Source organism: Accipiter gentilis, chromosome 14, assembly GCF_929443795.1.
Source record: "Accipiter gentilis chromosome 14, bAccGen1.1, whole genome shotgun sequence".
In the NCBI taxonomy this organism is placed as follows: domain Eukaryota; kingdom Metazoa; phylum Chordata; class Aves; order Accipitriformes; family Accipitridae; genus Astur; species Astur gentilis.
Window position 1 is genome coordinate 27,206,589 of NC_064893.1, and position 13,430 is coordinate 27,220,018.

Genomic DNA, 13,430 nt, shown 5'->3' on the forward strand with positions numbered 1-13,430 from the left:
TCCTTGGAACATGATGTGAAAAAGCCAATGTACTGAAGAACTAGGCCACTTAAAACTAGTTCATATGCCATGCCCTTAATTTACTATAATATAAAAAAATTTACTTTAGCTTCTTTTCTGAATGAGGTTCATGATCAGTTCCCAACTTCTCTCATTATATTTATGTACATGGCATTACTACATTCGTAATAATACTAGATGATACAGCTTCCATCACGCATAAGCAATTGCATCCCCCTCTTATACAGGAACCAATTCCTACTTGTCCATTAGAAGGCATTATATTTTGGAACTATTACATTCACGATCCCTGAATTATTTGTAGATTAAATGATTTGCAAAACATGTAATGAATTTGCTCTCATGCAGTTTATAAAACTTAGAAGACTTCTAACATTTCTTCATTATCAAAACATCACTGTAGTTTGACTAAGACATTATTAAAAGTAAGCTGTTACTGAATTACTAATCACATGTGTCTTTACAAATGAACTTAACTCCTGAACTATCTCACTGCAGAGTCTCACAAGCATCAATGGCAGTACTTAGCTTGCACTCTTGCCAAACCCCAGATTGAACAATTCTGCAACATGGATTTCTAGTTGCAGAAATTGCATGTTATAGCATACTCCAGTTCTGTCACTGTTCTTACAGCGCTGTAAAATGAAGCCAGATTTTGACTTCAAAAAGTCAAATTATGGAAGGGAGAGTGTTAGGTAAGGGGTTTATAACAGATATCTTGATAAAGGGTATCCCCTATGCTACTTCATTATAAATGCTCTGATAAAAGCATGACAAACATTTCTGACAAATTGCACGAGAATGGTCATTATGGAAAAGCCTTTGCCTCATGGGAATCCAACTGCATCTTCTGGCGACATTTTACTTACTGCCTCTTTGGCAGTCTCTCATCTTAATTCCCAGCTTTACTCTTACTGATGATAAACAGTAACTATGCAATAATAGCATGAATAACACAAAACCAGAGCAGCACTATTTGGCTATTGGAAAATTACAAAAGGAAAAATAATAGTAAATCTACATGGCAACAGGCTGAGAGATGAAGTGGTGGTTCAGACAGGACACAAATGCAGTGAATGAAGTGCATCATCAATCTAAGTCTATTTTTAAATAATAGATGCCTAAGCCATCTTGATTTGGGGTTCACATCTCAACATGCTCTTGTTTCAGAACTGCTGAACACACTTTTGAGATCTGTAAATATTTTAGCATTTTGTAGCATCCAGTTTTTCAGTTTATCTTATATTTAGCATAGAAACCAAAACATTTAGATACACGAGTGCTTGTGAGAAAATGCATGACAGAGAAAGAAGTACATTTATATAAGATAAATTATTAAAGTTTTGCTTGGAAAACTGACACGTTTTAAAGACTGACATTCTAATTATCAAAGAGCAATAGGACAATTTGAGTTAACTTTAGAAAAATGAAAATTACTAGTCAGTCCTGCTCACTAACAATAGCAATCATCTTAATTTACATGAAAGATAAATGCACTGTATGAGTGTAATAGAGAAATTCAGTAACCAAAAAGTGAATCTTTCCTTCACATTCAACTGCTATTGCGCCCACTCTGGTGGATACAAGGTCACATCTTACCATGGGATCTAGCACGTTAACAGCTAGTAAATACAAGTTCAAGACAGTTCTTTGTTAGGTCTAAAGTCTTGTTCTCCCACTCACCCCACAAATTAGGTTAGCAAATGTGTCGTCCATCTACAAGAAGGGCTGGAAGGAGGATCTGGGGAACTACAGGCCTGTCAGTCTGACCTGGATGCTGGGAAAGGTTATGGAGCAGATCATCTTGAGTGCCACCATGTGGCACATACAGGACAACCAGGTGATCGGGCCCTGTCAGCACGGGTTTATGAAAGGCAGGTCCTGCTTCACTAACCTGATCTCCTTCTATGACGGGGTGACCCACTTAGTGGAGGAGGGAAAGGCTGTGGATGTTGTCTACCTAGACTTCAGTAAAACCTTTGACACTGTTTCCCACAGCATTCTCCTGGAGAAACTGGCTGCTCATGGCTTGGATGGGTGCACTTTTCACTGGGCAAAAAGCTGGCTGGATGGCCAGGCCTGAAGAGTGGTGGTACATAGAGTTAAATCCAGTTGGCTACTGGTCACAGGTGATGTTCCCCAGGGCTCAGTATTGGGGTCAGTTCTGTTTAATATCCTTATCAATGATTTGGAGAAGGGGATCGAGTGTACCCTCAGTAAGTTTCCAGTCACCACCAAGCTGGGTGGGAGTGTTGATCTGCTTGAGGGTAGGGAGGCTCTACAGAGGGATCTGGACAGGCTGGATCGATGGGCCGAGGCCAATTGTATGAGGTTCAACAAGGCTCAGCGCCAGGTCCTGCACTTGGGTCACAACAACCCCATGCAACACTACAGGCTGGGGGAAGAGTGGCTGGAAAGCTGCCCGGCAGAAAATGATCTGGGGGAGCTGGTCAACAGCCAGCTGAATGTGAGCCAGCGGTGTGCCCAGGTGGCCAAGAAGGCCAATGGCATCCTGGCTTGTATCAGAAATAGTGTGGCCAGCAGGACTTGGGAAGCAACTGTTCCCCTGTACTCGGCACTGGTGAGGCCGCACCTTGAATACTGTGTTTGGTCTTGGACCCCTCACTACAAGAAAGCCATTGAGATTCTAGATGTCCTGGCAATGCCTGAAGATTTCAGGCAGTATATAACAACTTTGTGGAACTTGCAAATGGAAGATGGCCCCAAGTCCTACTGTTGCAGGCAAGGAGAGGTAAATATAGTGATATGCAAGGAGTAAACGTTGTTATACATATTACAGAGACACCTGCATATCCAGGATAACCCATATGTGTGTCTGTGCTGAAGCATCTTCTTGAGCTGTCTTTGAAAGTTGTACCTTCTCCCTTTTGTGTTAGTTACAGTGAGGATAGAGCTAATGTCTTTTTCCCTGCACTTGTAAACTATCTTCACATGAAGGTATCTTAAGCCCAGGTGTTTGCTTGTTTTTCAATAAGCATATATCAGTTGTTTATCGTATTGTTCCTTCCTGCTTCTAAGCAATATCTCCCACGGATATTTTGGAGACAGCAGACAGCCAGACTGTACATATAAAACTGCCAACCCTAATGCTTTTATTCCTCATTAACTGACCTCCTGCTCTTTTCTGCACTTGCCCGAGATTTCTAGATGTCCAGTAGCAGCATAACACATACGCCACAGGAGTGAGTGATCTCTACCACGCAATGGCTCTACCAGCCAAGCACACGGAAGTGTCCAGCCAGACACAGGGAAGTGTCCAGCGTATATGTGCAGAGTCCTGTGGTGGTCCATGCCAGTGGAACTTGACTGACAACTTCTTTACTGAGATCAGAATTAACTCTTGGGATTTTTCATAATGCAGAAAAAAAATTGACAAAATTGTAGTGTGCTGTGATTAGAGCATTGCCATGTTAATATCATCTGTCTGCTCAGGTGTTGCTGGTCTATAGTCACAGAAAACACATTAACAAATTGCTTTGGAACAGTAATAAACATAATAAATATGTGAAATTGTGTTCCAAGAAACTATTCTTCTACAAAGCATTCAGAGAGAGACTAGACTTATGAAGCAAGAACTAAAGGAAGTGTAAAACCCTAGAACTGGCAGTGCTGTTTTTTATGCCCAGAACAGACTCTATTTTAATGCATGTAAAGCTCTCCCCCTCTCTTCCTCCAAGATACTCCTTGAAACCCATCTGTTCTGTTGTGCACTACACTTAACAAGAGCCACCCACCACGCCGTTTCAGCATTGTACCATTCAGTGTTGTCCTGTGCAGTTCCAGCTTGTGCTCCTAAACTGCAAGCTCTTCCGGAGGGAAAAACCTCCTATTTATCTGACACAATTCTGCTATTGTACTCAGCCCTGCATGCTTACATCACTGTAAAAACAACAACGTGCCTGAAGAGGAAAGGCTTAGCAACTAGGAAAAGAGAAGTATTTCATTGCTGGAACTTAGCATTCAGACACATTGTTTCAGTACGTTAATATAGTTAGTCCAATATCTACCCTTTGCCCCGCAATGAGCAGCCTTGTCTGTGATGGCAAGAAGCCACCATTTCAGAAAACTGCAGCGATTACAGTTATGAAAAGCCTTGACATTGTGCAGGATAGTGGTCAACTTGCAGATACTAAACCATGTTCAGTAGCATTAACACTGAATGGTTGAAACACTACAAAACGTCTGGAAATCACCATGGCTATGCACTGATCCTGAAAATTACCCAACATGGACAGATCTTGCTCATCAACCAAAACCCTACCGGTTGAAATAGGTCGAAATAACGAATCCCAGAGCTCCACAGGGCACTGGGATTCACCTGCAAGGAATATCCCCCGCACACCCCCAAGATCTACAATTCTCCCACAGTGATGTTACACTTCAATGGTATTTTTAATTCCTACCTTTCCTGTTGTGGTTTTAATAGAGAAACAAGGCTACAAATGTGAGACCTTCTCAGTGTTTGTTGGAAGGCCTCTTCTGGTCTCGGAGATGCTATGAACCCTTTGGGACTGGAAAAACTCTGCATTTGCACTCTGGCCTGCACCATGAAATCTTGGCAAATTACTAGAGCTCTACAAAATAGTCAGTAATTAAGTAAACTGCCTGTACTGTAAGCCCATGCACCAGAACTGCAGCAGCCACGACATTTTAACCACCTCTCCGCTTCAACGTACACTCTGAAAAACGACAGGCATCACCTTCCCTCCGCGCCGACAGGTCTAAATACAGCCGAGGACACTGAAAAGGCAATTCTCGCCTCTTAGCGAGCTACCTGGAAGGCCACACCATAAAGCTGCTGTGGACACGCTCCTACAGCTCCTTCCAAAAGAGCGCTGGAGGGGGTTTAGCCCGCCAAGACGAGGCAGGGGACTGCCTCACACCGTCCCAAGTGGCAACACACCGCCCTTAGAGACTTTTTTCCCTCAGACTAAAAGCCCTCACCGCTCGCTCCCCCTCAGCAGCCAGCGACACCTGCAACCGCCCTCCCGCAAATAAACCGCCAACCCCGCCCGGCGGCGGGCGCCCTCCCTCCTTAAAGGGACAGCGTCATTAAGGACGCTGTCCCTTTAAGGATGGAGGGCGCCCGCCGCCGGGCGGGGCTGGCGTTCGGCTTGTCAGGTCTGGTCGCCCGCCCGCCGCGCTCGGCGCGCAGAGTTGTGGCTGCGCTGTTATCGCGCCGTTGCTATGTACCGCCTGGTGCGCCTGGGCCCGCTGCGGCCGCCGGCCGTTCCGCGGAGCCCCCCGCGCCCCCTCCCGCTCCCCGCCATCCCCCGCGCCTTGGACTGCGGTCCTCGCCTCGATCGGGTTGGCCTCAGCCCGCCGCTGCCCCTGGTAACGCTGCGATCCGCCGCCGGTAGCTCCGCCAAGGTAGGTAGGTGGGCGGGGGTGTGTCTGGGAGCCCCCCGTGAGGTACTGAGGTGTGTGAGGGGGCAGCGCGGCCTCAGGGCCCGCCTCTGGAGGGAGATGTCTTGGTGGGGAGCGGGTGGTAGCTTTGATTAAAGCCCAGGTTGTCCTGTTCTGGAAGTGTTTTCCAGCTTTTTGGGGGTGTGTTCAAGATCAGGGGTTCGGCTGGCCTGCGCTGCCCCCGGGGGGAGGGGGGGGGGCGGCATGTTTTCCCTGGGGGCTGCAACGTTTGAGGACTTCGGGTGAGTCATGAAGGATTTAAAAAAAGGGGATTTCAGCAATTCGCGCAGACACCGAGAAGCCCGAGTGTTCGGGTGGCGGTGGCTGAGAGGTTTTTCTCCAAGTGCCGGGGGGTTCAGCCCCCCTGCAGATGGCAGCGGGTGGCAGGCTGGCGGCGTGCCTGCAGCGTCTGACTGCGCCTTTTCGTTAGCCGAGAGATAAAATACGAACGTGCGCCCGCTTAATTACGTGTTTCGCTGTGCTTTCACCGTTCAGTTGATTTCTGTGGAGATGGGAAGGAAACGTTTTTCTGATTTTGTACCACTCCTTGTTTTGTGTTTGAATTGACTCAGGAAGAACAGCAAATGATGGCCTTCCCACTAACTGTTGTTTACACTGCAGTAGATTAGTAAATCATGTTTATGCTGGGTTTCTGTAGGAGACAGGGACATGCTTTCCAGCTGCTTGGGCCAAGATTGTAAACATGAGCTTTCCCTACAAAGCCTCATTTACATCTTAATTTCTACATCTTAATTTGCAGGTTAACTTCTGTAGCCTCATTGCAAAGCATAACATGATGTTTCAGATTTGTTTCCATGCCTTAGTTCATCCAGAAGCTGAGTCTTTGCCTAAATTATGTGAATAAAATTGGCTTTCTAGCAGAAATATTGTAGCAGCATTATATGGAAAATAGGTAGTTTTCTTTGACAAGTTCTATGTTACTCAGGACATGACTGTACTCATAGTCCAAATAATATCTGCTGAAGTGGTACTTTTTTTAACACCTTGCTTCGATACCATTCAGAAATTGCCTGGCATGTGAGCCTGAGAGCATGAGTGAATTAAAATGTACTTGGATGGTGAGAAAAGGTACATTTCAATCCTTATGATCCATCTTGCAAGCATGGCTGTAAGACCCAGAGTTTCTCTGAGGCTTATGTATCTCTGTAGGTTATCAGCTCCTGTTTTCATGGCAGCTATCTGAAGAAAATCTTCATGTTTGGCTCCTTAAATAGATAATGATCATCTTTCTTTGGATGAAAATTTCACTATAAGGTATTAAATCTTAAAATACCATTCAAACCATGCTTGGCTTTTAAGCAAATCACACTGTTGAATAAATTACTATTCTTGACTAAGCATGTGATGTTGACTGCATTGTTAGGACAGCTTCTGGCAGAAGGTATTACGAGCCAATTTTGGTCAGTTTATTCAACTTGTTCCATTCAATAACTCAGTATTTAAATTTTATAGCTGGGAGTTAAAACAGAATTCTTCCCTCCTCCCCCCAAACTCCCCTTTCCTATAGCAAAACTGAAGAGTAGGAGAATGAGTACTGAAACATGGTGAAGTAGCAGCAATGTAGTACAGCTATGTATGGAATCTGATTACATCCAGTGGCTGAAAGTAATTAGATTAAGCAAAAGAATGGATTCATAGTTAGATAATGAGCTTGCTTAAAAAAAAAATCTATATGAACGTTTTTTCCTCATTTACCTTCTAGTATTAAAACTGCTTGGTTTAAGCAATAAAGGATTTATTCTTCTATTGAGCATTTTTCTTTCTTAGTCAAGTTTCAGTTTCTATTCAACTATGGCTTTTGCTCATGAGCCAAAAAAAAATTTTTTTTAAATCTAACTTTATCCATTATGTTTGAAAATTTAAAAAATACAAGAATCAGAGTAAGTTTAGCTACACAATTCCCTAAATACGTATTTATGGATCAGCATGATTTCCTGTCAAAATGAAATGCAGAGTAACACAAGTTATGATTAAAAAAGAGAAAAATAGCAGCAAACATAGGGTTTGGGGGTTTTGAGGGGTTGGTATGGTTGGTCTGGTTAAAATCACTGATTAAAGCGAGTTCATCCTACCATGAGTGTTGTAAGAGGACCCTGTCTTGTATCCTAATTTACAATCTCAGCAAGCCCAAAAATTAATCAAAAGTATTTTTCTTCTAATTTGTGTGCCTTGAAACCAATCCACGGTAGGACAAAGTGGTGCCAGGCACTCAATAGCTGTACCTGTCCTGTGGGCAGCAGCGGCCTTTAGCGTGGCTGTCATATTGTCATGACTGCTGCTGAATTCCACTGAAAAGAAAGGACTCTTCTAATCTTTCCTGACAGCCGCTCACTAATTAGAGAAAAATCCTGAGGTCTTTGTGGAAACATTTTCTTTCTCCAGTTAGTATTTCTTCTATAGCAAGTATGAGGAGGTATCCAACGGCTGTCTTGTTACTAGCAGCGTGTATGCCCTTCTTTGCCAGCATTGTGCTATCAGATTGCTTTGGGGTATATTTTAGTATGGAGTTCTGCATTTTAAATTTACTGAGATAAAAAGCTATCAATAAATTTTACTGTGACAAACAAACATTTTCAGTGAAGTTAGGCTATTTACGCCAGCATTGGCATGTCTGTATAGTTACTGTCTATAGTGTGGCAACAGCATTGTCTGTTGCTGTCATCCGTAGCAGTTCCCTGGTTCTTCCTTTTTTCAGCTGATCTACAGAGGGTGATTTACAGGAACTTAAATGTTGGACCTCTTATATCAGTAAGTTGTTAGTAAGCCAGCATCAGTGTGGTATCACGTAGGCTTCCAGTGCCATCAGCTGCTTAGCCCTTGAACAAAAAGCTCTTATAAGAATGCACTGTACGAAGCTGAGCAGTGGGTGTAAGCAAAGATCTCTTTGGCACCTCAGTGTCATCTCTCAAGCAACTGTGTGGGTGTGCTTTGGCACACATTTGGATCAAATGGAAGACTGAGACTGTAATAACTCTCTTTAATGATGAAACTTGCATTGTGTAAGAACTTGCACCAAGCTTAGTGCATCCCTTTGATATGAATAGTTGGGAAAAGGGAGTTTGCATGGGCTCTGCCACAGGCATCTGCTATCATGATGTGAAAGAGCAAAAGCATGTTACTATCTTCCCAAAGCATGCTGAACAGCACTGTATGCAAGCCACTCCTTTCATTATTTCAGATTGGCTCAACTGACTGGAATATGATATTGTGCTTAATGCTAATAAACATTTTTAATTGTTTTCTTTTTAGGATGCAGGTGGTTCCCCCAAAAAGGCAGTCACAGATCCCAGTGATGAAAACAAGAAACCCAACAAATCCCAGCAGCTGAAACAAGTTTTTAAAGAATACGGTGCTGTAGGCGTTTCATTCCATGTTGGAATTTCATTAGTATCTCTAGGAATTTTCTACCTGGCTGTGTCAAGGTGAGGTTTGCACAGTTGTCTGTAGCCTCTAGGTAATGGTTTAGCCAAGAAAAATATCTTACCATTGTGCTTATTTCTGGAAGGAGACATGTACTCTATGCCTGTTTCATCTATACACAGTAATCTTCTGAATTTTGGGTACAGATGGAGCCATTTATAATGGAGATTAGATCCATGCCTGATGAGGTATGAGAGAAGATAGATGTACATGGTCTTCTTGCATAGGTTCACTATCCATGGTGGTCAGGTGAAAACAGCAGAGTAGAGACTGCACCAGAGTAACTAACCAAATGACAGAATTTATTTTTGTTCTGCGGAGATATCTTTTCTTCCCAAACAGTTAAGTATGGTCTGCAGAGATAGAGCCATACAAAAGTGCTGGAGCTTAGAGATAAATTTGTTTTTCTTGGTGTTGAACTCACTTTCTATAGTTGAACTGCAGAAGGCAATGGCCACTAAAACAGGATTAGATTAAAAAAAGAAAACACTAGATAACCGTATAGGAGTCAGGTGGGAAATTGTGTATGTAGCTTCTGGTGGGAATGCATCAGTTATAAATATCTGTTGAGCATGAGGTATTTCAACCGAGGAGATGGGGAAACACATTGTTTCTCAAAGCATTCCCTGCCACTTACTTTTGCCTTCAGCGGGGATATGTGAATGCCCGATTTCTCTAATTTACTACATCGTGACACAGGGTGACAATGAAAATTTTTTCCTTCAGGTATGATTTAACTCCCAGTTACAAGATATTATACTGGCAAGTGAAGGGGGTTGAAGTAACAACTTATTTTGGAAAATTACTCCAAACATAGGAACCTTGATGAAAGCTGCTATGTCTGTAGAAAATTAAAATATTAAAATATTGATGGATTTGGTGGATAATGCTTATTTGAGATCCATAATATTTCCTTCGCTTGCTAGATTTTAGATAAGATACTTGTCATTTTAGCAGCTTTGTACTCCTCTGTTAGAACACTCTAAGCCTAACAACAGGTACCTTATTTGGTTTGGGTTGATCTATATGTGATAAATTTCATCAAGACACAGAGTAGGCTTTATTGTAAATTTTAGGAAGATGAATTTCCAACACAAATTCACAAATTTCTAACTTTTTTAAAATTCAAAAGTAAAGAAATAAATTATCTCCAAAGGTTGAGCATGGGGCTGAGTATTCTCCATGCACATGCTGCAGCTATACAGCTGTAAAACTAAGAACAGACTTGACTTCACAGGGAACTTGTCAATTTAAGTAAAATGTGCATCTGAAAATAGTGCATATGTTGTTGCTACAGAAGTAACTTAAGCTGTTACTGCTGAAATAATTGGTTTTATTATTTAATATCTAATTTGAACATAAATTCCAGAGTTGGAAGTGTGCCATATTAAATTCCCTGAAAAAAATAGCACTGTATATTTTTTAGCATGCAACCTTGAAATAAACTAAAGAAATCTTGTTTTCTTTTTCCCTAGTGGTGTGGATATGACTGCAGTTCTCTTCAAACTTGGTTTCAGTGAGTCATCATTACAATCTAAAATGGCTGCTGGTACAAGCACATTTGTGCTGGCATATGCAGTTCACAAATTGTTTGCTCCAGTACGAATCAGCATCACTGTGGTTTCTGTGCCATTTATTGTCCGATACTGCCGGAAGATTGGTTTCTTCAAACCTCCTGCCCCGAATCCATGATTTCTTACTGGTTTTTACTATTTTTAAATGCTCTATGTCCATATAGCTTTTAGGATTGCTGAAGTTTTTTAAAAGACTTGCGTGGATTCATGTTAATGCTGACCTCCTCTTGCATTTCTTACTTGTTCTTTCAGGTAAATGTTACACTGTGAAAAGTGCTGTCCTCCTTTCCCTTTTGCCACCTCTTCTTCAGAAAAACCTGTTAAAATGGTATCTGGTTTCCACTGCAAGTGGTAATATAAATGCTTGACAATGAGCAGTCTCTTTAAAACACACAGTTCTGGGTCTTTATAATCTAGCTTTTTGGCCCTTAACATTTCTCTTGTCAAAATAGAGTGGCCATGTTAGTTTGTTAGTGTAGTTGAGAAACAGACTAAGATTCTCTTTCTCATAGTATGTGGAATAAACAATATCCTACTGTATGAATAGTTCTTTTGACAAGTGTGTATATTGGAATCTAAGGTGGTAGGTGAGTGTTTCTTTGTTATAAAAGGCATGTCTTGCAGCACCACACACATGCTGAACTAACTTAAGTGGCAGTACCTGTATGCTTAATTATCACACAGTGATAATTGTTTTAGCCAGAATAGGTGATGCACTGTTCTGAAACTACAGCTCCTTTGTGGTGCTTCCATGTTTCAAGATTTTATTGTTTGCAAATGCGCTTTGTTTATAGGCTAGGAACTGGCCTTACTGAAGTAGTCTTTTTTTTTCCTTTTTTTTTTTATGCCTATAGACTCAGAAGGAATCCTGAGTCTACTGAAATCAGTGTAACCAGAATTACCTCCTATGTGAACATATTCCAAAGATCATCAAGTCAGAGGCAAGGTATCTGTGGGTTTTTAATCTATTGAGATTGGGCTTTGTACTGGAGACTTTTTTTTTTAAATCTGAAAACTAACCCTAGCAGCTTTCTGCTCCTGTGGATGAAACTCAAATCTGCACCTGAAGTCCAGACATTACAATTCATAGCTTCTCAAGAACAATTCTTATGCTTTTGTCTAACATTGTTGAATGTACCAGTTAGAGGTGCTTTTCATTTCCTTATTTGGACACTGTTCCTATTAGAATGTGGTTGCATATGCATTATATTCACATACTACCTTTCAGTTAACCTGAAGACTGGATCCCGAAACTAGGTAGTCAATGTAACATTCTGTGGTAAACCTGAGTTTCAGACTTAGGACTGTGCTTCTGTGAGATTGCTCAAGCCACATCTATCAGTCTTTTGGACCTGTTCCTCCTTCCAGGTCTGCTCTTCTTACATTGTCTTGCTCCGTCTTTGTGCTTACACTTACCCCAAGGTGGCTCTGACAGATCTGTTCATGCAGGAATCTGATTAAAGGAAACTAGCAGGAAATTACCCTGGTAATGACAGTAATTTTTTTTCCCTGAAATATAGTGAATTAAGAGGAAGGAATTGTGGTTAGGATGAGAGTTGGCTGAGGGAGGGAAAGAGGAGCAAGTAATTTCTATTGTTACAAGCAACCTATTAACTCTACTCAGCCATAACATTAAATTGCACCTTAACTCCTTTCCCATTCAGAAAGTCCAATCCATAGGCTGGTTGGATGCACTGAGGATTCTCAAGCTCACTAGTGAGCAAGCAGCATTTGTGCTCTAGGAAGATGAGTCACAGCCACATACATCCTTGTACCTCTGTATTATTGCTACCCCCTGGTTAATCAGAGGTTTTCTCTAAGACAGGAAAAACTGGAAGAGGGGTAGTTTACCTCCTCTGCTCTGTGGCAGCAAGCAGATACTAGAGATTGCCACCTGAAAACAAAGAACCCATTGGTAAGGGCTTGGTCTCAGGGGGCTGTGCTGTTAGCACAGATGAGGGTTTAGCATCTTAAGATAGAAACAGTTGCAGCAGTGAGTAGGTACAAATGCAAGATAGAGGCTTGATGTATTATCCAAACACAGCCATATGTAACATATGTAAAGATGCATTACATACTTAGACACCGCTCAAAATACTGACCTTAGGAGCAGGGCATACGGAGAATAAGCCTTGCAGTGTGGCCTGCTTCCATGAGAGCTGTAAGCTGTGTCACTATCAGAGCTTATATCATGCACAGCTGCTTGGCTTGCTTGTTAAAATATGGAGCAAACATTCTGCTGCTTCACATACCCATGTGTGCAGAAGGAATAGCTGTCAAGTCTTTTTGACTAGCTGCTTATTAAAAAACCAACCACAACATACTGGACTTTGCCCATTTCATGTCTGCTTTGCAGTATGGCTGCCGAAAGTGGCAGCTTGTCCAGGGTACTAGCTTCAGCTTGCTGCTATCTAAGCCAGCTCCAATTAGAGCACAAGTTTCAAATCAGCTTGTCCCTCAAGGAAGCTCTGCCTTTATCCTTGACTGATCTGTGTTATTATACCTGTTACATAGATGGAAGCTTATTGCTGAGTGTTTGATAGGTAAAAAACTGCACACAGTTGAAGGGTTACCGCATTATGACAACACACAACCAATACTACTGTAGCTTTCTGGGACCTGCTACATTCTAGAACAGCTAGAGTCGTTTAAATTTCAAGTGGGCAGTCAGTATTTATTAAGTGTAAGTTTTACTTGGGCTTATTTTTTTTCCTGTTCACAGAAGCCTGTGGGTTTTTTCTACGTGCCCTCTTTGTATCAGTTTAGGGCAAGTTCTGTTACCAAGGTTAACAAAAGAATGCCAGAATAGTCACAAGGCATCCTTGTTTTCTTCATTTAATCAGTCACTTTTGATAAGTATGTTTTGTCCTGAAGTTGATAGAAAATGAATATTCAAGCTTTTTCTTTTTCAAAAAAAAAATATCTTTCTGTAAAGCAGGAATCATTTAAAGCAAATGCACCTAAATG

General features: G+C 41.8%; 1 protein-coding gene across 3 annotated transcripts; it reads left to right on the forward strand.

The window, feature by feature from the left end:
• The first annotated feature begins 5,223 nt into the window (after nucleotides 1-5,223).
• Nucleotides 5,224-13,367, forward strand: FAM210B (family with sequence similarity 210 member B). Of its 3 annotated transcripts, none has more exons than XR_007508134.1 (4): nucleotides 5,224-5,412; nucleotides 8,719-8,891; nucleotides 10,365-10,715; nucleotides 11,318-13,367. XR_007508134.1 is itself a non-coding variant. In XM_049817184.1 (4 exons), the coding sequence occupies exons 1-4, from the start codon at nucleotides 5,230-5,232 to the stop codon at nucleotides 11,353-11,355; spliced, it is 435 nt and encodes a 144-aa protein (XP_049673141.1). In that variant the 5' UTR covers nucleotides 5,224-5,229; the 3' UTR covers nucleotides 11,356-13,367. The 3 variants fall into 3 exon arrangements, 2 of the variants coding, with proteins under 2 accessions (XP_049673141.1, XP_049673140.1); XM_049817184.1 differs by having other exon boundaries at nucleotides 10,365-10,405; XM_049817183.1 differs by having other exon boundaries at nucleotides 10,365-13,367.
• The last annotated feature ends 63 nt before the right edge of the window (nucleotides 13,368-13,430 follow it).

Excerpts from the sequence above, each read along its gene's own strand:
- FAM210B (XM_049817183.1), top strand. The coding sequence starts at position 5,230 with ATGTACCGCCTGGTGCGCCTGGGCCCGCTGCGGCCGCCGGCCGTTCCG. Across the intron at positions 5,413-8,718 it reads CCGCCGGTAGCTCCGCCAAG|GATGCAGGTGGTTCCCCCAA; the intron begins GTAGGTAGGTGG and ends TTTTCTTTTTAG. Across the intron at positions 8,892-10,364 it reads TTCTACCTGGCTGTGTCAAG|TGGTGTGGATATGACTGCAG; the intron begins GTGAGGTTTGCA and ends CTTTTTCCCTAG.